Source organism: Aegilops tauschii, chromosome 7 (genome assembly GCF_002575655.3).
Source record: "Aegilops tauschii subsp. strangulata cultivar AL8/78 chromosome 7, Aet v6.0, whole genome shotgun sequence".
NCBI classification, from domain to species: Eukaryota; Viridiplantae; Streptophyta; class Magnoliopsida; order Poales; family Poaceae; genus Aegilops; species Aegilops tauschii.
Window position 1 is genome coordinate 235317333 of NC_053041.3, and position 23386 is coordinate 235340718.

General features: G+C 49.9%; 2 protein-coding genes and 1 long non-coding RNA gene across 3 annotated transcripts; 2 read left to right on the plus strand and 1 right to left on the minus strand.

Moving 5' to 3' along the window:
- The first annotated feature begins 6684 nt into the window (after positions 1-6684).
- Positions 6685-7910, plus strand: LOC109731736 (RING-H2 finger protein ATL1-like). The gene has a single exon (XM_020290912.4). The coding sequence runs from the start codon at positions 6927-6929 to the stop codon at positions 7815-7817; it is 891 nt and encodes a 296-aa protein (XP_020146501.1). The 5' UTR covers positions 6685-6926; the 3' UTR covers positions 7818-7910.
- Positions 7911-10501: 2591 nt separating this feature from the next.
- Positions 10502-11593, minus strand: LOC109731673 (uncharacterized). The gene has a single exon (XM_020290850.1). The coding sequence runs from the start codon at positions 11591-11593 to the stop codon at positions 10502-10504; it is 1092 nt and encodes a 363-aa protein (XP_020146439.1).
- A 2392-nt stretch (positions 11594-13985) lies between these two features.
- On the plus strand, positions 13986-16743 carry LOC123493478 (uncharacterized). Its single transcript, XR_012190427.1, has 3 exons — positions 13986-14643; positions 14827-14925; positions 16519-16743. It is a non-coding gene; the product is annotated as an uncharacterized lncRNA (long non-coding RNA).
- Positions 16744-23386: the final 6643 nt, after the last annotated feature.

Here is a 23386-nt window from a genome sequence, read left to right on the forward strand (position 1 = left end):
GTGGCATTGCCCTTCTTGACACCGCCACCCTTCACATTGTTCTTCTTCTCCTTGGAAGCACCCTCTCCCTCCTTCACAAAAGTTTGCTTGAGAGGAGGAGGTCGTTTGGTCTTGTCATTCTTCTTCTTGTTCTTGGGCTTGGGTGCGAACCCAATCCCCTCCTTAGCCACAACTTCCTTTTGATTGCTCAAAAGGTCGTTGAGGTTCTTCTCACCTTGTATGCATGACACAAGGCCTTTCTCAAGTTGCTCCTTCAACTTAGCATTCTCCTCAACAAGATGCACATGCTCACAACAAGGGTTAGTAGCATTTGCATTATCAATTAACACCATATGAGGAAAGGTGGCTTTCTCCTTAGTTAGCTTCACTTGGAGTTGATCATGAGACTCCTTGAGGCTAGCATGAACACCCTTCAAGACTTTGTGAGCCTTGTCGAGAATGTCAAACTCCTCTTTGAGTCTAGCAAGATCAACCCCAAGCTTTGCCTTCTCGGAATTTAGCACACGAGACACAACAAGAGCATGATCAAGATCTTTCTTTAACTTAGCATGATCATAGTTGTATGACTCCTGAAGAGCCAAACGAAGACACGCTCTTCATCAAGAGCATTGGAAAGATCCGAAATCTCATCGGCATAGTCACGACTATGCCCCTCCATCTTAGAGATGGTATCTTCCCGAGCCTCAATCATGTCATTGGCTTCACCAAGTTGTTCCAAGAGAGCAACAAAGTGCTACTTGGATTTACCCTTGAGTTTACCCATAAAGGTCTCAAACTCATTTTCCTCCACATTTGTCCCCTCATGTTCATCAATGCTATCCGTCGAAGAAGGATGACTAATGATGGTAGTTTTGATGTTGGGGGTTACCTTGTTGGTGGCTTTAGCCATGAGGCACTTGGCGGTGATGTTCTCATTGGGTGAGTCGAAGAGAGACATCCGTGGAGTCATTGCAATGGCAACGGAGGCCATGGCAACCGACTCACCATCTTCATCATCGTCATCATCCTCATTGTACTCTTCTTGTACCACCAATGCCTTGGGAGGAGTCTTCTTGGTGAAGTTGCTCTTGTTGGGGAACGACTTGGCCTTGTCCTTTCGGATGAGCTTGCCACCATTGTCTTCCCTCTTCTCGTAAGGGCACTCCGCAACAAAGTGGCTCACATTGCCACAATTGAAGCAAGTCCTCACTCGTTGCTTGCCCTTTGCGCCACTTGAATTGTTCTTGTTGAAGTTTGGCCTTGTGTTCTTCTTGCTCCAAAATTGCCTTGAAGCAAGAGCCATGTGTTCATGATAGGCATACTTCGTATCTTTGAGGTTGCTCTACTCTTCTTCCTCTTCATCCTCTTCCTCCATACTCACCTTGGCCTTTAGAGCAAGGTTGGGCTTCTTTACTCTTTGAGAGCGAAGAACCGCATTGTCGGCGGTCTTGTCCAAGATGCTCATAGCAACGAACTCATCCAACACTTCACTTGAGGACAAGGTGTGGAAGTCCGGCCTTTGACGAATGACGGAGGACATGGCTTTGTGGTAGGGCATCATTGCCTTGAGGAATTTGCGCTTGATCCAATTGTCATCCGTGTCCTTACTTCCATGATCTCGGAGAGAGACCGCGAGTTTGGTTACTCTCCAAAAAAGCTCACGAGGTTCTTCATCTTCTTTCATTGCAAACTCAACGGCTTCATCTTGCACCACTTCATAGTTGGAGCGTTGAATGCTTGCGCTTCCCCGATAGAGGGAAACCACTTGGAGCCAAGCATCTTTGGCCACGGTGTAGGGCCGGAGATGAGGAAGATCTTCGGGTGGGATTGCTTCTTGGATGATGAAGAGAGCATTATCATTGAATTGATGATCCACGACTTCTCTAGGAGTGAAGTTACTTCGGTCATGCGGATAGAAACCTTCTTCAATGATTCTCCAAAGGTTAGTGTTCACATGATTTAAATGACGCTTAAAACGATAGACCCAAGAATCAAAATCTACATTCTTCTCAATCTTAGGGGCCGGGCCGGCATGATTCAAATGAGTGGAAGGAAGCGGTCCACCATAGACAAGTGGAGGTTCCACATGGGCAAAGATGTCGGTGCCATTTTTACCACTAGAAGAAGGAGCTTTCTCGCTAGTAGCTTCCCCCTTGTCGGAGGTAGCATCCGTCACCTTGTTGGCGGGATCACCCACTTTCAATGGTGCGGTGGAAAGTTTAAGCCCTTCTAAGAATTTATTAAACATGCTTTCGACCTCGGTAGTCATGGAGCTTTTCAATGTGTCCAACGCCACATTGAATTCCTCACAAGAGACCGTGGTTCCCCCATCTCCCGTAGACGAGACCGGATTCACACCGGAGTGCTCCTCCACACCGTCTACGACGTCAACCATACTCTTCGGATGGTAAAGTCCTTAATAAAGAGACGAGGCTATGATACCAATTGAAAGGATCGATATAGTTGACTAGAGGGGGGTGAATAGGCAACTAACAATTTTTTAGCTTTTCTTTACCAATTTAAAGTTTGCATCAAAGTAGGTTGTCTAGATATGCAACTAAGTGAGCAACCTATATGATGCAATGACAACAAGCACACAAGCAAGCAAGGGATTTAACACAAGTACGCTTGCGAAAGTAAAGGGACGAGATAACCAAGAGTGGAGCCGGTGAAGACGAGGATGTGTTACCGAAGTTCCTTCCTTTTGAGGGGAAGTACGTCTCCGTTGGAGCGGTGTGGAGGCACAATGCTCCCCAAGAAGCCACTAGGGCCACCGTATTCTCCTCACGCCCTCACACAATGCGAGATGCCGTGATTCCACTATTGGTGCCCTTGAAGGCGGCGACCGGACCTTTACAAACAAGGTTGGGGCAATCTCCACAACTTAATTGGAGGCTCCTAACGACACCACAAAGCTTCACCATAATGGACTGTGGCTCTGTGGTGACCTCAACTGTCTAGGGTGCTCAAGCACCCAAGAGTAACAAGATCCGCTAGTGATTAGTGGGGGGAATCAAATTTCTCTTGGTGGAAGTGTAGATCGGGGCCTTCTCAACCAATCCCGAGCAAATCAACAAGTTTGATTGGCTAGGGAGAGAGATCGGGCGAAAATGGAGCTTGGAGCAACAATGGAGCTTTTGGGGGAAGAGGTGAGTCAACTTTGGGAAGAAGACCTCCTTATATAGTGGGGGGAACAATCCAACCGTTACCCCCAAAACAGCCCTGCAGAGGGCGGTACTACCACAGGAGGCAGCGGCACTACCCCTGAGCACAGCGGAACTACCGCTCCCCCGGGCGGTACTACCGTGAAGTTTGGAGGGCAAGAGAGAGACGGACCCGAGCGGTACTGCCGCGGTGGTAGGGCGGAACTACTGCTCATGAGCGGCACTGCCGCTCTACTGCCGCTGCAAAGTACCGCACAATCCGACACGAGAAATGACCACTCGAGTCGACGCGGTAGGGGCCTGGTACCGCAGTGGTACTACTTCTGAGGACCCACCGGCGGTACTACCGCTGCGGAGCGGTACTGCCGCCTGTGACCCCTAAGCGGTACTACCGCTGAGACCAGACATAGCCCAAAGAAAGGGGAAAGAGATCTCCATTGAAGCGAAAAGGCTCAGAGGGTGTAAAAGGATGTGTACATGTTGATTCCACCCTAGCCTTACCAAAGCGGACCCCCTCTTGATAGTACGGTGACTCCTACGAAACTAGTCCACCAAAAAGAAGCGAAAAAGCTACACCGACTTGAATGACACTCCGAGGGGAAAGTAATCGTCTCGTGCCAAAGGATGAATCTCTGAAATGCTCAAAGCACACGATTAGTCCGCAAACATGTTATCATCAATCACCAAAACTACATCTAGAGAGATATGCCTTAACATGAGCCGTGCTCGCATATTTTGACGGCGGCAACATCAAGAAATATACATGTGTTTGGTGGGACAACCGCGCGGAGGCATGAGTTTAATCTCAAAGCTACTAGGTAAACATGGGCTCCTCGATTCCACCCTTTCTTGGACCCAGTACAGTGGCCTGACTATAATGGCCCCGACCTTAGGCCCGATCCTATCCTCAAGGTGGAGCCCAAGGGTACAAGGAGACAGAAGCGGCTGAGAGGCGATATGGATGACCTAGATGGATACACTGGCATGAAGCAATTTGTAGCAGGCATTTTGTTGAGACTCCGGAAACTAACAATTGTGATGGATGTGATGATACGAGACACAAGAGAACATGCTTTAAGAAAAGAAAAATATCAAATGAGGGAAATCCTATCAGGAGTTACGCCGGTGTTGGTAGAGGGGGTTTTGGTGGTGGTGGCGGTAGAGGTGAGGCTAATGGAGGCTCTAGAGGGGGTAGGATTGCTGGCCGTGGTAAAGGTGAGACTAATGGAGACCCTAGAGGGGGTAGGAGTGGTGGTCGTGGTAGAGGTGGTTCCGACGGTGATGGGAAAGGATGAAGGAGTAGTAGAGGATTGACTTTTGATGATTTGTGTAATCCAAATGGTTGATAGAATATGAATGGTAAATGTTTGTTCATACTATTCCAAGCATTTTCTTGTTTTATTATGCTTACATGTTTACTTTCATGTCTTTTGCTAAGGGCATCTCCAACCCAAACTCTCAAATCGCCCGCATCTTCCGGACCGCAGTCCGGATGTGTTGTGCCATGAAACGCGGGACTATATCGGTCCACTGAGTGGTCTGGACACACTTTTTCCTGCAAAACGAGGCAAGCTAGGGGGGCTTTGCGGGAGTCCGAACCGCTGCCACGCTCGCGTCTAACCGCCCTGGCCCACCCAAACCCCTCCCGGTCTCTTTTTCTTCCAATCCGCCCCTTCTTCCCCTTGCCCTACATCCCCACCATCCTCCTCCTCCGCCATCACTGTTCCTCTCCGGCCGGCACACAAGCATTGTCGTACCTCTGCAACCAAAACACCAATGCGCCTGCTCGCCTTTTATGACGTCGTCATCCACCCAGGGCCTGTCCGTAGGCGCGCAGACCCCGCCCCCGTGTCAAATTCGTCCATGGCGGTCACCACACCCAACAAGTGTTTGGTCAAATGCCATTGAGCTTACTTTCGAACGCCATGTCATTTTTTAGAGTACAAAGGATGGCGGAGGTACTCATTCATGGAGGATGAGCTGTTGTGGGATGCATGGTTGGCCTTATCCGCTTATTTCGTAGGCAGGAGCAGAGGGGGTTCCTTTTGGCAGCGCGTGCATGATTCGTTTCACGTGCGAAAACACAATGCGCCCCTACGACATGCACATCATCCAACAATGCAATGTGAGGTCATTGGCGTATTGATGGCACGCCATGCAGACCTTCGTCACCAAGTTTGTGACGTGGTTGGTCCGCTGGACGCAAGGTGGCCATTGCACGCGACAGAGGAGGAGATCATAAGTTTTACTTCTTCTTGCTCAACTTGTCGATTGAATCATTCGTTTACTCAATGTTGCTCTACACATTGTGTAGCCTATATGCGTTGTCGTGATGTACCGCAGGATAGAGGGACAACCTTTTACGTACATAGACTGTTGGATGAAGCTTTTTTTTCGCTATTGGATGAAGCTGAAGGGGCAGTATGTGTGGGACGACAGGGTCCGTTCATGATAAATTTGTTGAACATCCGGTTAATCTTGTTGAATTTGAACTATTGTTATACTAGACTTACTTGCATATTATGTATGCGTGATTTATGCTATTTTCTTTCTAAACTTTGTTGAAATCCGCCATATTTGCATGAATTTCGTACGGTTAGTTCAAACAGTTATTGAAATGTATACGGGCAACATAAGATGGCTCCATGTCCATGGACGGATACCGGAGCAAATTTACGGGTCACGGAGATGCCCTGATAATTATTTTCTGGTAGGCATGGCTTCATTCAGCGCTGCGCCGACGGAGAGTGCATGTCGAATGGATCTAGATTGACTGTACTTGCTGCCAGTGTCTGCATCTTTTTTGGCAGAAACAAAATAGGCCGTCAAATCCGACCATGGCTGCTTGCTAGCTGCTCTCTGTTCGACTCCCGAGCAATCCACGGTATAGTCACACTTGGGCTGGGTGGGTTGGAATACTCTTAGGTCATGTACAATGATTGATAAGATAGTTTTATCTTAAACCTTGCATGTAATTTAGAGATGACAAAAAAAGGGTATCTACAATGGGTCATCTCTTAGCCTTATCTTCAATAACTAACTATTCTTACAAACATGGCGAGGCATATTGTGCTAAAAGATCATCTCTTGTCTTTTCTTATTTTTTAGGAGTTCTCTCCTCATCTCATCATTTATCCTACGTGACACTGTACCTGCCCTTAAAGCAATGAAGTACTGTGGTGTGGCCGCGTTGACCAGCGGAGGGCTGGCAAACACGGTGTATCGTGCGTGCAATGATCCGATGGACCCACTTGCCAGCCTCCACCGAACGCGGTCGGCGATGATGACCGGCGGAGAGCATGCGGCGCTCTGTAGTTGGTGGTGTTCTTTTCCTTCACGTGGTTCCAGTTCCACGCTCTTTCTCTCGTTCACGTGGTGTCCTGGAGCGGGTGTGGTATGGATCGCTTTTTCTGTATGTTATGCTCGCTCCCTGCTCAATTTGTGTTGACCGGCGGGCTTCGTTTCCCACCCATGGCACGACCACCGACTGCCAGAAGTCTACTCTCCTTCCTTCCTTCCTCCCCGCCAGAAAGGTCAAGCAACCACACGCTAACAGCAGCAGGCGTGTCGCTGACTGACGCAGTGGCAGTGGCAGTGGCACCATCCCTACCAGATTCCTTCTCAAGCACTCGTCAATGGGATGTTTTATATATGAGGATGCTCAGTCATCCTCGCCTCCACGGCTTCAACAAACAACACCGCCACCACAGCGCAGCATTCACTCCCGAGCATCACCGGGGCGGGCTGCGACTGCGAGCGATCGATCTCGCTTAACCAACCACCATGGGCGCGCCAGGCGCAGCTCCCCTAGCAGGCAACAGCTTCGTCATCCTCTCCGTCGCCGTCGTCGGCATCCTCGCCACCAGCCTCCTCCTCCTCGCCTACTACCTCTTCCTCACCCGGTGCGGCCTCGCCTCCTGGCGCCGCGACCACGACGACGTCGTCACGACCACGCAGCATCACCACCATATCGTCTACTCCACAGCACCAGAGCCGAGCCGCGGCCTGGAGGAGGCGGCGATACGCCGGATACCCACGCTCCGGTACCGGGAGTCCAAGCAGCTGCAGGCACCGCAGGCCCAGGCGGCGAGCGAGTGCGCGGTGTGCCTCAGCGAGTTCCAGGAGGGGGAGAGGCTCCGGCTGCTGCCGCCCTGCCTCCACCTCTTCCACACCGACTGCATCGACGCCTGGCTCCACGCCACCGCCAACTGCCCGCTCTGCAGGACCGCCATCTCCGGCTCCGCCTGCCAGCCCCAGCCCCACGTTATACTTAACCAAATCGACATCGTCAACGTCCTCCAAGCCGACCACGTAGTCATCGACATCGCCTCGCCGTCCCGGGGAGAAACGAGCAACGTCGCTGGCGTACCTGCGACGATAGTGAGCATGGGAGACGAGCGCATTGACCCGAGGAGGGACGAGTTGTTGGACGTGCAGCAGCCGATGAGAAGGTCGTTGTCCATGGACTCCTGCAACGACAAGCACTTGTACCTCGCCCTGCAGAAGGTCCTGCGCCACCACCACTCTCACTCTGCTTCTCTCGGGGAGGACCGCAAGGGGGAGAGCAGCACCCCCGCCGCCGCAGCCAGCAGCCGGGCAGCAGGGAGGTTGCGGCGATCCTTCCTCTCCTTCAGCCACAGCCGGAGCTCCAGAAGTGCCATCTTGCCAATCTGAAACTATTGTTCGTGGTACTAAACTGTACATTTCTTGTAGCTAGACTAGATGATGAACTCCACTCGAGTAATACGACTTCATTTCTTTGTTTTCTGTTTTCATGATCGCTTGTTCAGCTTTAGGTTGCACTCTAATCGATGGTGTTGAGGAAGTAAATCGAACGAGTCTTGACTAGATGGGAGTACAGCGCGTACTTTAGCACCCACTCGACTTGTATCTGAAAGATAAAACACCAATCTCAAATTACTAACGTCTTCAGATGAGAAAGTGCAGAGGAAATCTCAAAAGGCAGAGGAGAACCCGACCCGACGTGATGCTGATCGGAGATTGATATACTCCCTCCGTCCCGAAAAACATGTCGCGGCGGCATTTTTGCAAAAAAATCCTCTCGTTTTTCCAGACCAAACCCGCGCTCCTTGTCCTCCTCCTCCGACAGAAGCAGCAGCTGCGCTGCTCTCCGCCGCCACTGCTTCGCTGCTCCCCGCCGCCGCAGCTCCCCTTCTCCCCCGCTCTCCCGCCGCCGCAGCTCCCCTGCTCCCCCGCCGCCGCAGCTCCCCTGCTCCCCCGCCGCAGCTGCCTCCTGCTCCGCCGCCGCAGCTACCGCTCGCCTGCCTCCCCAAGCTTCCCCTTTCTCAAAAAAATCCTTGATTTGGATCCCATGTTAGTCCAACCCACAGCTACCGCCGCGCTCTGCTTCGGCTGCGTCGGAACCGCCGTCGGAGAGCCCGCAGGCACCGGATCCGGACCACCAACAACAACCTAAAGGCCGACGAGCAGCCGGGTGTCGTCCTCGCCGTCGACGACGACGGTGCCGCCGACGCCGCGAAGCGAGGGCGAGATCCTCCAGTCGGCCAACTTTGGATTTTTTTTGCCGACCTGCTCTCCAACGGCGAGTTGCAGCGCTGCTTGTCTATATCCGGAGAATTGGGAGTGTACGTTGCCGGAACGGCGGCGGGGCCCCCTCCTCTCTCGGACTCCACGGCGGGTCATCTCTCCCCTGCCGTCGTCGACCACCTCCCCGCCGGCGCCACACGCTTGCACCTGCACGCATCAGCAAGGAAGCCGTCGACCACGAAGCCAGTCCCGACGCACCTGCATCTGCACGCCGGTGCCACTCACCTGCATCTGCACACATCTGCATCAAGGCAAAGAGCTCGCCGGAGTAAAAAGGTCTTGTTTTTCTCGCCATCTTCTCCTGCCACCTTATTTTCTTGTAAAAGTTTCTACTGATTGCTCCATTGTTGCATTCCTGAACTCAATTTGTTCATTTGGCGTACTGTCAGTGGACTTGCTATGCTTGGAGTGGCACTTTACTAGACTGAAGAAATTGCTGCATCACTAGACTGAAGAAATTGTGTTGTCAGTTAGGGACTGAAGAAAATGTGTTGCAGATTTTGATTTGCTTGCTGATCTTCGGTTAACTCCATAGAAGAGTTTTGTACTGATTCAGTTAACTGACAGCAAGTAACAGCATGTTCTAACAGCAATAGTTTCAGAGTACTACTCCAAAATCCTCCTAGTTGTAGCTCACCTAAATGGTTGAATTCAAAGAACTGCAGTGGCCTTCAGTGATTGAGAGCTTAAAATTTCCAACAATCTGAACAAACAAAGTAAAAAGGATCAGTATCTCATTTCAGCTGATTTATTCTTCATAAGCATAGGCTTTTGTTTGTTGGAAACTAGCTTGTGAAACTGAAATTTAACAGTAAACTGAATTACTGTCATTTAACAGTAAACTGAATTTTAAACTGAGTACTGGAGTAAACTTGCTGGAGTACAAATTTATGCATTACTCCATATTTTTTGAAATACCTACTGCTATGAGCTATGTCAACAGGGCTACTCCAGTGCACATCACTTCCCAGAGCAAACTGAAACCCACTCTTCTCTCTCTACCCAAGGCTGTATATGTTTAGATCATGAAGGAGAGATGTATAAGGCTGTACTTATATACTGATAGCTAATTAAGAAGCTGGGAAATATATACTGATAGCTAATTAGCAAGGACATTGAGATGGATTAATCCAGTGCTACTCCTCTCATTATCTAATCTATCCATGCTATGGCTGCATATTTATTTACTGTACCAAAGATGGTCTTTCTTATTTTAGCTGATCCATCCCATGTGATATGCTAGATTTTAGCATCTGTATTGATGAACCTTTGATGAAACTAAAGAAAAACTGGAAGTGTCCTTGATAGCATGAAATGGACCTCTTAACTAAATAGAAGCGATTTCTTGTCATCCACCGTCCTTTTATTTGTTCCATGCTGATAGCTTTGCTGATTTAACATTAATTAAGAAAACCAAATTCATACCATATCATCTACTGATGATATGGTATTAGCAAAGGCCTTGCTTGCCTCATTAGTTGCTGTAGTTGTCAAGCAAAAATTTCAGTCCACTAACCCAAATTAATTCAAATAACTAAAATTAATCCAAATAACCCAAACTAATTCAAATAACCCAAATTAATTCAAATAACCCAGATAATTCAATTAATCCAAATAACCCGGATAATTTCAATAAATTCCAACAAGGAGTTGATATACAAGGATTAGACAAGGCATACACAAGGGCATGACATAAGGGCATCTTTGTCCCCTCTTGACACAAGATTACACAAGACATACACAGGGAGCACCTGACTACATGACATAAGGGCCTCTTTGCCCCCTCTTGACTACATTCTTTCTCTGGCCACTTCTTCCCTTCCCTTCCCTTTACTTTTCTTTCTTTTCCCTTCTCTAGCTAATTCTTTCCTTTCATTTTCTTTTCCTATTGCAATTTCCATTTCTTCTATAAGGGCCCTAGTATCAACAACTACCCGACTGTCACAATATACACCGGTTATTTCCATTCCAGCATTCTGAACGCGATCCTTGTGCAAGTGGGGCAACTTATATTGATTTCCTCCTTTATCTTTCATAACTTCAAACATAACTGCTTCTAATGTGATAAAGCTTCTGTGCAACTTGTCGGGATCGTAGTTCTCGAATTCCTCTTCCACACCCTGTACCAGTTCCTGAATGTTTGTAGGTGACCTGCAGTCGGTTAGAGACTGGAGAGAGTTATGGAAGCAGAGGTCCAAACAATTTAACTCAGGGCTATTTGGGGGCTGTTGTAGCAATCGGATGTCAAGATCAGTTTGTTCCACAGCTTCTTGAAAAGCTACATCATTGGGAAGGACATGAGGCTTTGCGTTATCCTGTTGGATGAATATTGTTGCTCCCTCATCATCGTCAGGCCACTTACCCTGAATTGCCGGGATAACCTTATTGATTAGATAGTCTCTGCACACAGGCCTGGTTACTTTCACTGATGTCAACACTTTTGTTCCCTTTGTTCTGTTCTGACTTGTCCGCTTCGCCTCAGTCTCTTCGACGAATGCCCAAATGCCGATCTTTCCATCGAATGTTAGCTCCCCCTCATTGTTATATCGTGGCCTGGCAACAGCTGTTAGGAACATTACCTTCCCAATGTTGTGAGTGTTTGACACGGTGCGCTTCGGTTCAGGTTCTCCTGGAAGTACATAGTAACTATTCTTCACTCTCGTCATGTCAAACCACTTCTCATCGATGTATTTGTATTCTAGTTTGCCTTCAACTCTGTTACTGAACAATTTACTGTATTTGTTTTCTAATTTCCATTCTCCATCTAAAATGAGATCATATTTCAAATTCAAGTAATAACAGCAGACAACACAAAAACAGCAGCAGCAACACATGTTTTCATAGTACTCCGTAAATGATTCATTTCCATACATGTACTCCATGTTCCTAATAACCACCAGCAGCAGCTCTTGGTCAAGTACTCCTCATGTTCCTAATGAGGAGTACATGCAAACCAAGATAACCAACTTACAGTGAGAATCCCAACCTTGACCATGAATATCTCCTAAACTATAAGTCCAAATCAATTGATTCCTTTTTCATTATTATTTTTATTTAATTTCCTTTCTATTTGCAAAGTTTGGGATTTATTTTTCTCTTTATTGAAAATGCTTTGAAAAATTATTTCCAAAGAGAAATAATTCAGGAGGTGAAGACCAGGAGTTTTGTGACCCTCCATTTAAACAGGGCAAGCCACTTCATCCACTTGCTTGATGGCAATTGCAAGGCCATGGCTTCCAACTTGCAGATTCACGATTATTTTTGCCCTTTTATTGACTTGGCTTGTTATGCTTTTATTGTTTCCTAAGTAGAGCTTGGTAGTGAGAAATAGACATCCGTAGGGTATTTTAAGAGTTAAACTTAATTGCCTTGGTTATTTTGGAGCTAGCATTCACTATGAAACTGGTATTTACTTTTGATAACATGAATCGTAATGAATAAAACAGTAGTGACAAGGAGACCCTTAGGGGTTGCTGGTATTGGTTCAATGGCAACAGCGCGAATGCTAAATGCTCATTTAGGCACCCAGTACGACCTCCTCTGTATTTATTTTGTTGACATAATATATGACCTCCACTGTTCTCTTTTCACTCAAAGCTAGTACTGCAGTTCTAGTCAGTTTAGTGCTTCAGTTAAACAGAGCAACATCATAAGCTATGGAAGTTTGTCTAATTGGCTTCTTCTTGTGGCTGGCAACAGTTGCTCTGCACAAAACCATACTACCCATTTACTCGAACATCCGAGCAGCTACGATTACAGTAATTAATAAGTGTGTGTACTTTCTTTTCAGCCGCTGGACGACTTGCTCGGAGCATCGGCGACTCCGCGGGCACCTCAACAAACTGCCCTTGCACCCAATGGCACCACAAAGCCAGTTGTCCCTTTGTCCCATGGTTGTCCAAAACCTGATGATGGTTTTAACCAGCTAACCGGGTGATACTGGACAATTTTGAAAGTTTTAACATGGTTCACATGCACGGAATGAGGCTACTGTTTTATGAATGCTGCTAGTGCTACAAACCTGAATTGACATCATCTGAATTTGCTAGTGCTACAAAGTTTTAACCTGGACTGATTTATGAATGCTGCTAGTGCTACAAACCTGAATTGGCATCATCTGAATTTGCTAGTGCTACAAAGTTTTAACCTGGACTGTTTTATGAATGCTGCTAGTGCTACAACAATTTGCATCCTCTGAATTTTACAGTTTCACTCTGAATTGGCATCATCTGAATTAGCATCATCTGATCTCTGAATTAATCATGCTCTCTTTAATTTTCTGATCGGTAACAGTAAATCAACAGTACTCTGATGAATAAGTACTGTACCTTCTACAGAGTGCAGAGGAGTAGCAGCAATAGCAGCACGGGCAGGATCAGAAGAGGAGAAGCAGCACGGGCAGGGTCAGAGGAGCAGCAGCAGCACGGGCAGGGGAGAGGGAGCAGCAGCAGCAGCACAGGCAGATCTCCACCGGCGAGCTCCTGGTCCACCAGATTGTCGAGGCAAGCTCCGGCGACGACAGTAGGGGATCGCGGCGGCGCACGCGCGGGAGCTCCAGGAGGATGCGCGGGAGCACGAGGGAGGACGCACGCGGGGGCTCCAGGAGGATGCGCGGGGGCTCCAGGAGGGAAGCGCGCGGCCTCGAGGAAGACGTGGCAGGAGATTCCGGCGAAGCCCGCAGGCAGCGGGAGGAGACCACGGCGGCGCAGGTCTGGGCTGCGGCGGCAGAGGAGGTAATTGGCGAAGGCGGCGAGAGCAGGTACTTGGCGACGGAGGAGGAGCTCAGCTGGGCTCGCCAGCCCCTGGCGAATCACGCAGCTGGGCGGCGCCGGCCCCTGGCGACGCGCAGGCGACGGGCAGAGGAAGAAGACGGGGCGGAGGGACTTGTTTGAAACGCTTTTGAAACCACGAGGTTTTTTTTGTGCAAAATTACCGGTGAACTACGCCCGCGACATGTTTTTTGGGACGGAGGGAGTAGTATTCAGCAGGAAGGTAGGTACGGACACGGAAACACATGCTAATTGGCGAATTGCCGACAAAACACACAACGAACAGGGGAACACACGCGCACACAGAAGGCCTAATCTTTCAAAGAGAAACAAGATGAAAAGAAAAAAAGCAGCACTCAACCACTCAAATGGAATTCCAGACATCTTTTTCAAGAACACGCGCGAGAATCGCATGTCTTTGTATTGATAGAGAGAAAAGAGGGTTTTTACTGATACCAGACAATTACAACGGCCTCACAAATACTCCCTCCGTCCGGGAAAAGTTGTCCCCATGGCGATTTTACAAAAAAAAAACCCTCCCCAAACTCCCGACACAACCTGCGCTCCTCGTCTTCTCCAGACGATGCTCGCCGCTCCGACACAGGCGCACGGACGCCGGAGCTCCCCTGCGCCGCGTCCTCCGCCGCCGCCGCAGCTACCTCCTCCGCCGCTCCCTTTTGCCTCGCGCAGCTCCCCTGCCTCACTTGCCTGCCTCCCGAATCTCCCCTCTTTGACCCCAAAAATTGCTTCTTCTTCCTCCCGCCGTGTCTCTTGCTCGAGCCCACCACCTCCCACCTAGCGTTGATGGAAGAAGCGTGGCCAGCCCTCGGCCTGGCGGCCGGCGACGCGGCCTTCCCACCCCCGCCCCGGCCCCCGTGGCGTGGGGCGCGGCCGCGACGGCGCGGCGGGAGACGGTGGCCAAGGAATCGTCCGCGCGCAGGCGGTGAGCCGGATCGTGTCCAGCCGCGCCAACTCAAGTGGCCTGGCCGTGGACGTCGTCGACGCCAACGCCGTCATCTCGGGAGGCGCCGCGCTCGCCTCCACCGCGGACCGGCTGGTCACGGTGCTCGAGGAGGTGTGCGACGCCGCAGCGCGCCGGAGGCTCGCGCTCCTGCCCACCCCCGTCGAGACCACCGAGCCCGCCCCTGAGTTCGTCAAGGGAGGTCGAATGTTTACTTAAGCCAGCCTAGAGCCTCGTACTGCTGCTTTCATTTGCTGAATAGAGCTTAAACTCTGCACTTTCATGGACTGAAGTTCATTTTACTCATCGACTTACTTACCATGTCATAGGTTTCCATTCTCTGCTCTCTATTATTGCTTGATGCTCTTTGCATTGCTGTATTCAGTAGGGCCAGCTCGAACCGTGTGCACCTGGAAGAAGGCCAGCCCAAAGTTGATGAAGGGAGAAAGCCAATAGGATGCCCTGCAAATCGATTTCGAACAAGGTGTGTGTAGATTCAGAAATGTTCAGACTGAATGTTCACCGAATTAGTAAATCTTGTCTTTCCTAAAAACTGACCATGTCTTCGAACAAGGTGCATATGCCAGTGTTGTGTTAACACTTAACACTGAATGTTCAGTCTTGATTTTGAATGTTCACCGAATTTGCAAATCTTGTCTTCGAACAAGGTGCATATGCCAGTGCAAACCGAACAGCAAACTGAATTACTCTGAATATTCAGAAAATATCATGTTAGACAAGATTGTGAATTACTCTGAATATTTACATGGAACAGCAAACTGAATTACTCTGAATATTCAAAAAATATCATGTTAGACAAGATTGTGAATTACTCTGAATATTTACATGGAACGGCAAACTGAATTTTTTGACCATTTTACCTGGTGTAAACCGTAGGCAAAGCTGTTTGGATCCTCAAATACAGGAGTAACTAAAAGAGCATTTACCATCTGCAGCATCTCAAGAAATTCAGACTACACTACAGCATCTCAAGACATCTGCCCACCTTTTGTTTTGGTCAGATGACTAGATTGTGCCAAACTGTGCCCAACCACAAAGACAAAAGGCACTAGCACCACATAGTTGCATTAACCAAATAGACTTGTTTCATGAGTGCTTAATTTGCATTGATCAAATATACTGTAATTGCAGAAATTTTAGGAATATTGCTTGTCCAATCTGTGTGTAGAAATTTTAGGACTATGTGAATTAAAGGCTTTCTACTTGTCCTTGCTACTCCATCTCATTTGTTGTTAGTTTCTAGAGTACACCTACCAAAATCACTGTTATCAAGAGTGCAAAATGGATCTGAATTCTGAAACTACATCATGTTCCTGTTAATCATGTTTCTCAGTGAACTGGATTCTGAAACATTAAATCAAGAGTGGATCTTGTTTGAACTACTCTGAATTCTGTCTTGAAAACATTCAATCAAGAGCAATGATATTAAGAAAATTACTCTTGCATGCTCAAGTGAATTAGGACTATGATTTTAAAAACATTGAGCATTGTACCATTTCCAAAATCTGGACTAGCTGACTGATCAGCATGGCAGCATAAAAGTTGACTGAATTTTACTGAATCATTAAATTGTATTTTACTGAACCATTTCTACTCCATTTATTTCCAACTTTGTTTCTTGTGCAATTTGCTTCTTGTCCAGTTTAATTCAGTTTGATTTAATCCATACTCAATTGACAACATCTCAAATTTGGTCCAGACAACGAGAATCAATTGACAGCAAAAAATCAAGGTTGAACACTGACAGTGACTGCATTTAACATGACTACTTCATTTAAACTTCACTGTAATTATGCAAACGAAATTATGCAAGTGCTGCTGACTGTTAATTATGCAAGAGTATTTCCTTATTTAGATCAGTTTGGCCCCTTTTCAATTTTGCTCTACATCACTTGCTCCTTGTAAATTATTGCCAATCCACTATCAATTTTGATCAGCATAATTGTACACTATTCCTCAGTATGATAATCCTCCTGGGAAGATAATCTACTACTCCCAGTACTACTGCTCCCATGATCATGAAGTGTTAATCCTGATGTACCTTCAACATTTTCAGTTTACTGCAGTACCTGACGGCCTCTCACAGTCTGCAACCAGCCAACCACCTCTACTGGCTGCTGCCACTCCTCACATTGGCTAGGTAATTCCTCTTAATTTCTAAGAAAGCTATCCCCTGCTCTCCGTTGCAACAAGTGTATGAATTTTTAACTGAACTTCAACTGAAAAACTGTGTATCACTGTATAAAGGAGAAAATGACTATGGATTAAAGGTCTGAGAAAACTGTGTATGTACACTGTGTATCACTGTATCATGGAGCAGTATAGTACTGAAAACATCTCCATAAATGAATTTTGACAGTTTACAGATTCAGAGTTTGGAGTACTAGCAATTATCTTCAGCAAGACAAGTTTACAAACATCTCCATAACTGAATTTTACAAATTCTCCATAAATGAAGACATCTCCACAAATTCTCCACAAATGAATTTTGCTTGTACATACACTGTGTACAAGCAAGATAAATTCAGCAAGACAAGTTTACAAATTCTCCATGAATGAATTTTGACAGTTTACAAACATCTCCACGAATACATGGAAAGAAAAGTTTACAAATTATCTTCAGCAATTATCTTGCAGGTTCATCAGCACTTGAAAAAACAGCCATAGTAAATTCAGAGTTTGGAGTACTAGCAAATTAACTGAACCCTGAAACCTGAAATTTTAACTGAATTTTACCATCTTATTCTTCCTGAGGAACACGAGCTCTGGGCTCTGGCGGCAGCACAAGGAGCAGGGCAGAGGAGCAGGACCTCGTCAGCGTGCTTCTTGCTGCGCGCCAGTCCTCGGCGCCGGGGGCAAGGGGCGGGGTGGGGTCGGGATCCTCGATGCCGCAGGTGGCGCTGGTGCTGGAGGTGACGCTGTTCCCCCCGCTCGCCGGCGTAGCCGCTGCTGCTGGGGCTGGGCGGACCGGCGTCGCCGGCCATCCTCCTCCTCCACGAGCCCCCGGACCCCCCCCCCCCCCCCCCCCCCCCCCCCCCGGACGCGGCCGTCACGTACCCCTCGTCTTCGTCCTCCTCGGCGATCTCGTGGCCGGCGGCGGCGAAGTCTGCGGGCAGGTCAGCGGCACGGAGGGAGAGCGCGGCCAGGGCCGGATCAGCGGTCAGGGCCTCGCTGGCGGGGGCCGGATCGGGGGCCAGGGCCTCGCTCCAGTTCTTCCCAATGAACACGGAGCAGCATGAGCTTGAGCAGCCTCCGTTAGGCCGGCGCAGGTTGGCCGTCGTCAAGCTCTAGGCCCGATGGCTGGTGCCGGCGGTGGCTGGGGCGACCACGGTGCGGGCGGGCGACGGAGGAAGGAGGAAGAAGTAGTGGGGGGCTGATTAGCAACAGTTTAAAAGGTGGAAGGGTTTTTTCACAAAATTACAAATGAACTAAGGTGCGGACAACTCAATATATTATATCTATATCTTTTTTTTCGCGAATACGCAAGTTGCGTATCATTTCATTGATAGGTAGAAAGCAAGAGTTACAGGGGCCCAATTACAAACTCCAACACCAGCAGGAGAGCGTGCAACTAGGATGAGCAAGAGACCGGGATGCTCAGCCCGGAAAACAGAGCAGAGGCGCGCCTAGGGCGGCTCGAATTGGGTGATGGCGGCTCGAATTGGCTGATCGTGGCGAGCCCTCTGGCCCAGCCAAGGCCCAGGTCCGTGACTCGTCGAGGATGCCTTGCGTCACAAGGTCGGCGGATGGGCGGGCGGAGTCGAAAAACACGGCGTTACGGTGCCTCCAAATGCTCCAAGCAATAAGGACGACAAGGGAGGCGAAGCCTTTGCGAAGCGAGTGCGGGGTGTTGAGGGTGGCGGCGCTCCACCAGTCGATGAATCTGTCCTGCCGTCGGAATCGCCGCGGTGATTCTGAAGCTCGAGAGCACGCGGTGCCATACTTCGCGGGAGAACGGACAGCCGACCAGGAGATGGTCGATCGTCTCGAGGGTCTGGTCGCAGAGGACGCAGGTAGGGCTGTGGGAAAGCGCATGGCGGGCGCGGCGCTCCGCGGTCCAGCAACGGTCGAGGGTGACTAGCCAGATGAAGACCTTGTAGCATAGCGGAGCCCACGTTTTCCAGATCAGCTTGGCGTGCGACGACGAGGTGGAACCAAGAAAGAGGGCATCGTAGCAGGACTTGGCAGAATATATGCCCGAGGACGTCCAGCGCCAGCGGATGGCGTCAGGAGCGGAGGAGAGGGGGATGTCGCGAACGCGACGCCAGAGCTCCAAGTACCGAAGAGCCGCAAGGGGGCCAAGTGCCCCTTGGATGTCCTGGGTCCAAGAGCGAAGATGGAGGCCGTCCGCCACAGAGCGGGCTTTCCGACGTCGTTTGGGCACGAGGGCAAGGATCGCCGGTGCAAACTCGGCCACACACTGTCCTTGGATCCAGTGATCAGTCCAGAAGCGGCAGGTATGGCCATCGCCAATGATCCAAGTGGTAGACGCCCTGAAGATCGCGCGGACCTCCGCATCATGGGGGAGCTGGAGGTGTTTCCATGGCCGGTTGTGGTCAGTGTGCTGGAGCCAACGGACCCGGAGGGCGATGCCCACACGAAAGAGATCGCGCACGCCAAGGCCGCCAAGGCCGAGCGGCATGCACACCCTGCTCCAGTTGACAGGGCAGCATCCTGACGCCGCGTCCTTGCGCCCGTGCCACAGGAAGTCTCGGATGACCCGGTTGGCGCGCTTGAGGGTGCTAGCATTCAGAGCGATCGCCGCCAGGATGTGAGTAGGCATGGCAGTGAGGACGTGGCGAGCCAGAGCAAGTCTTTCGCCCCTAGAAAGCAGGGCGGCTCGCCAGGTGGGCATCTTCTTCTGAAGGCGAACAATGAGCGAATCAAAGGCGGAAGATGGCAGCTTTCGGAGTGACAAAGGGAGACCCAGGTAGGTGATTGGGAACTGGGCAATGGGACAGGCCAGGGCGGCGCTCACCTCCGCAGACAGCTCCTCGGAGCAGCGAATGGGAGAGATGGAACACTTGGCGTAGTTGGTATGGAGGCCAGAGGCCACCCCAAAAATCCGGAGTATCTCACGCACCGCGTCGAGGTCGTGGGCATCCGGATGGCAGAAGATCACCACATCATCCGCGAAGAGGGACACGCTAGAGGACGTGCATTGTGGAGTGAGGCGTCTGAGGATACCACAACGGACGGCGTGCTGGATGAGGGAGTTGAGCATGTCGATGACGATCGTGAAAAGCATCGGGGAGACCGGATCCCCCTGACGGAGGCCCTTGGCATGGGGGATGGGTGGTCCAGGATGCCCATTGATCAAAACCCGGGTGCTGGCCGTGGAGAGGAGGATGGAAATCCACTCCCTCCATCTTGGGCCGAATCCGAGATGGCGAAGAGTCTCGAGGAGGAACGGCCAAGAAACCGAGTCGAACGCCTTGGCTATGTCGAGCTTGAGGAGGATCCTAGACAGCTTGCGATGATGAAGGTGCCTGGCGGTCTGTTGGACAAGGAAGAAATTGTCGTGGATGCAACGGCCCGAGATGAACGCGCTTTGGTTAGGGGAGATCATTTCCCCAAGCCTAGGGGCGAGCCGGAGGGAGAGAACCTTCGCAAAGAGCTTTGCGAGGAGGTGAATCAAGCTAATCGACCGATAGTCGGAGAGGGAGGCGGCGTCTGGTCGCTTGGGGAGCAGTGTGAGGAGAGCCTCGTTCAACCGCTGGAAGCTCTGCCCGTTTAGCTCGTACAGCTTCCCAAAGGCCTCGACGATGTCGTCCTTGATGATCACCCAGGCGGAGCGAAGGAACTCAGCCGTGAATCCGTCAGGCCCGGGCGCTTTTCCGGTGGGCAAGAGCTTGATGGCGTGCCAAATCTCGTCGGTAGAGAATGGGAGCTCGAGGGCCGACAGATCGAAGGAGCGTGGCTCGAAAGCTGGGAAGTTGTGACGCCCCCGATTCAATCGTACACTAATCATACACGCAAATGTGTACGATCAAGATCGAGGACTCACGGGAAGATATCACAACACAACTCTAGACACAAATTAAAATAAAACAAGCTTTATATTACAAGCCAGGGGCCTCGAAGGCTCGAATACATAAGCTCGAAAACACAAGAGTCAGCGGAAGCAATAATATCCGAGTACAGACATAAGTTAAACAAGATTGCCTTAAGAAGGCTAGCACAAACTGGGATACAGATCGAAAGAGGCGCAGGCCTCCTGCCTGGGACCTCCTAACTACTCCTCGAAGCCGAACTCCACGTAGAATCATCCTCGGGATCTCTAGCTCCTGGACTCCAGCATCTGGTTGCGACAACCAGGTATAGAAAGGGGAAAAGAGGGAGAAAAGCAACCGTGAGTACTCATCCAAAGTACTCGCAAGCAAGGAGCTACACTACATATGCATGGGTATATGTGTAAAGGGCCATATCGGTGGACTGAACTGCAGAATGCCAGAATAAGAGGGGGATAGCTAATCCTGTCGAAGACTACGCTTCTGGCCACCTCCATCTTGCAGCATGTAGAAGGGAGTAGATGGTAAGTTCACCAAGTAGCATCGCATAGCATAATCCTACCCGGCGATTCCCTCCTCGTCGCCCTGTTAGAGAGCGATCACCGGGTTATATCTGGCACTTGGAAGGGTGTGTTTTATTAAGTATCCAGTTCTAGTTGTCATAAGGTCAAGGTACAACTCCGGGTCGTCCTTTTACCGAGGGACACGGCTATTCGAATGGATAAACTTCCCTGCAGGGGTGCACCACATAACCCAACACGCTCGATCCCATTTGGCCGGACACACTTTTCTGGGTCATGCCCGGCCGCGGAAGATCAACACGTCGCAGCCCTACCTAGGCACAACAGAGAGGTCAGCACGCCGGTCTAAATCCTATGGCGCAGGGGTCTGGGCCCATCGCCCATTGCACACCTGCACGTTGCGTACGCGGCCGGAAGCAGAACTAGCCCCCTTAATACAAGAGCAGGCTTACGTTCCAATCCGGCGCGCGCCGCTCAGTCGCTGACGTCACGAAGGCTTCGGCTGATACCACGACGTCGAGTGCCCATAACTTTCCCATGTAGTTGGTTAGTGCGTATAGACCAAATGGCCAGACTCAGATCAAATACCAAGAACTCGTTAATCGTGTTATTATTAAGTATCCGCGGACGCCGACCAGGGTCAGGCCCACCTCTCTCCTAGGTGGTCTCAACCCGCCCTGTCGCTCCGCCATAAAGTAACAGTCGGGGGCCGTCGGGAACCCAGGCCCACCTCTATCGGGATGGAGCCACCTGTCCTTTCAGCCCCCTCATCAGAATCACTTGCGGGTACTCAACGAGCTGACCCGACTTTAGTCACCACATGTGTCATGTATATAAAGTATATAGTATATACCCGTGATCACCTCCCTAGTGATCACGGCCCGATAGTATAGCATGGCAGACGGACAAGAGTGTAAGGGCACTGATGGAACTCTAGCATCCTATATACTAAGCAGTAGGATAGCAGGTAAGGGTAACAACTGTAGCAACAATGACAGGCTATGCAGCAGAATAGGATTAACCGAAAGCAGTAACATGCTACACTCTTCTAATGCAAGCACTCTTCTAAGCCTATGGGCTAGGCCTAGTGTTGTGTTTTCTGTACTGAACTTGAATGCTACCTGTTGGTGGGCTTTATTAATTTATTTAAAGCCAGACGCTCCTTGCGTCTTCGTTCTAAAAAAAGAGTCTAATCTAGAAAACGTAGGGCAGCCAACTAAAGAATAGTCTAATCCAGAATAAAAAACGGGAAAAGCTTACCTTCAGCCGACCGATCACGCGCGCGCATCCACCGGCTCCGTGTCCGTTGGATCGCCTGTTGATCAGACGGATGAGAACCGCCCCGCTTTCCGCGCCGCGCGCGTTCGTTTTTTGAAACAGAGATATTGTTTCAGGATAAGCATTCGTGCAACTGGCCTCCGTTGACTCGTGTCTTTGGGAGGGCGACGCTTCTGGATTTGGGAGGGCGTCGTCGTTCGGCGACTGGGGCATATCCAGCGCGGTGGCGACGGCGACGGGTTCGGCGGTGGGCGACGTCGACTCTAGCAGGTATGGATCGGATACCCCCTCCCCCCCCTCCATTCCCCCCGCATTTCTGGGCGACCACCGTCCTGGCACGACCAACACTAGACACAGCCACATCACAACGCCTTACGTCCAAGCAGACTCCAAGTTTCTGCAACAACAACGTTGTTGCGGAACGGCGGCAGCCAAGACTGTGCGACGCGGCCGGAGATGTTGTTGCAATTTTTGTACCAAGGGTCTTGTTACAGAAAATTAGGCGCGGCGTGAGATGTCTTTTCAATTTTTGCAACAAGGGTCTTGTTGCAGAAAATTGGAGAATAAGAGTTTTTGCAACTGGGGACTTGTTGCAGAAAATTAGAGAAAAGGAGTTTTCGCAACAAAGCTCTTGTTGCAGGAAATTAGAGATGAGAAAGTTTCACAAGAAAGCTCTTTTTGCAGGATATTAGAGAAGAGGAGGTTTGGCAACTAGAGTAGCTCCTACACGCCGCCGGCGGGCTGATTTTGCGTTTGGTTGGCGCGCGGCGCAACTCAGTCAAGGTCGGGTCAAGATTGTCTTGTTTCTGCAACAGAGCGTTTGTTGCGGGAAATAACAAGTGGGCATGCGGGGCGTGGACACCGCATCGGACGGCTATCAGCTCGGGTATTCAACGGCCGTCGAGGCGACGGATAAAATCTAAATATCGGCCGGCGGACGCGTAGCAGCGCCCACTTCGGAAAAGACCTTGCTACGTGTTACTCATTGGAAGCCGTACATAAATATTACTGGATATTACTTAACCCGATCTTATCATCCATGTGGCCTTACCCGGCAAGATCCATCCATGATTCATCCAAGTTAGTTTTCTTTCAACTTCTTGCATGTTAATCA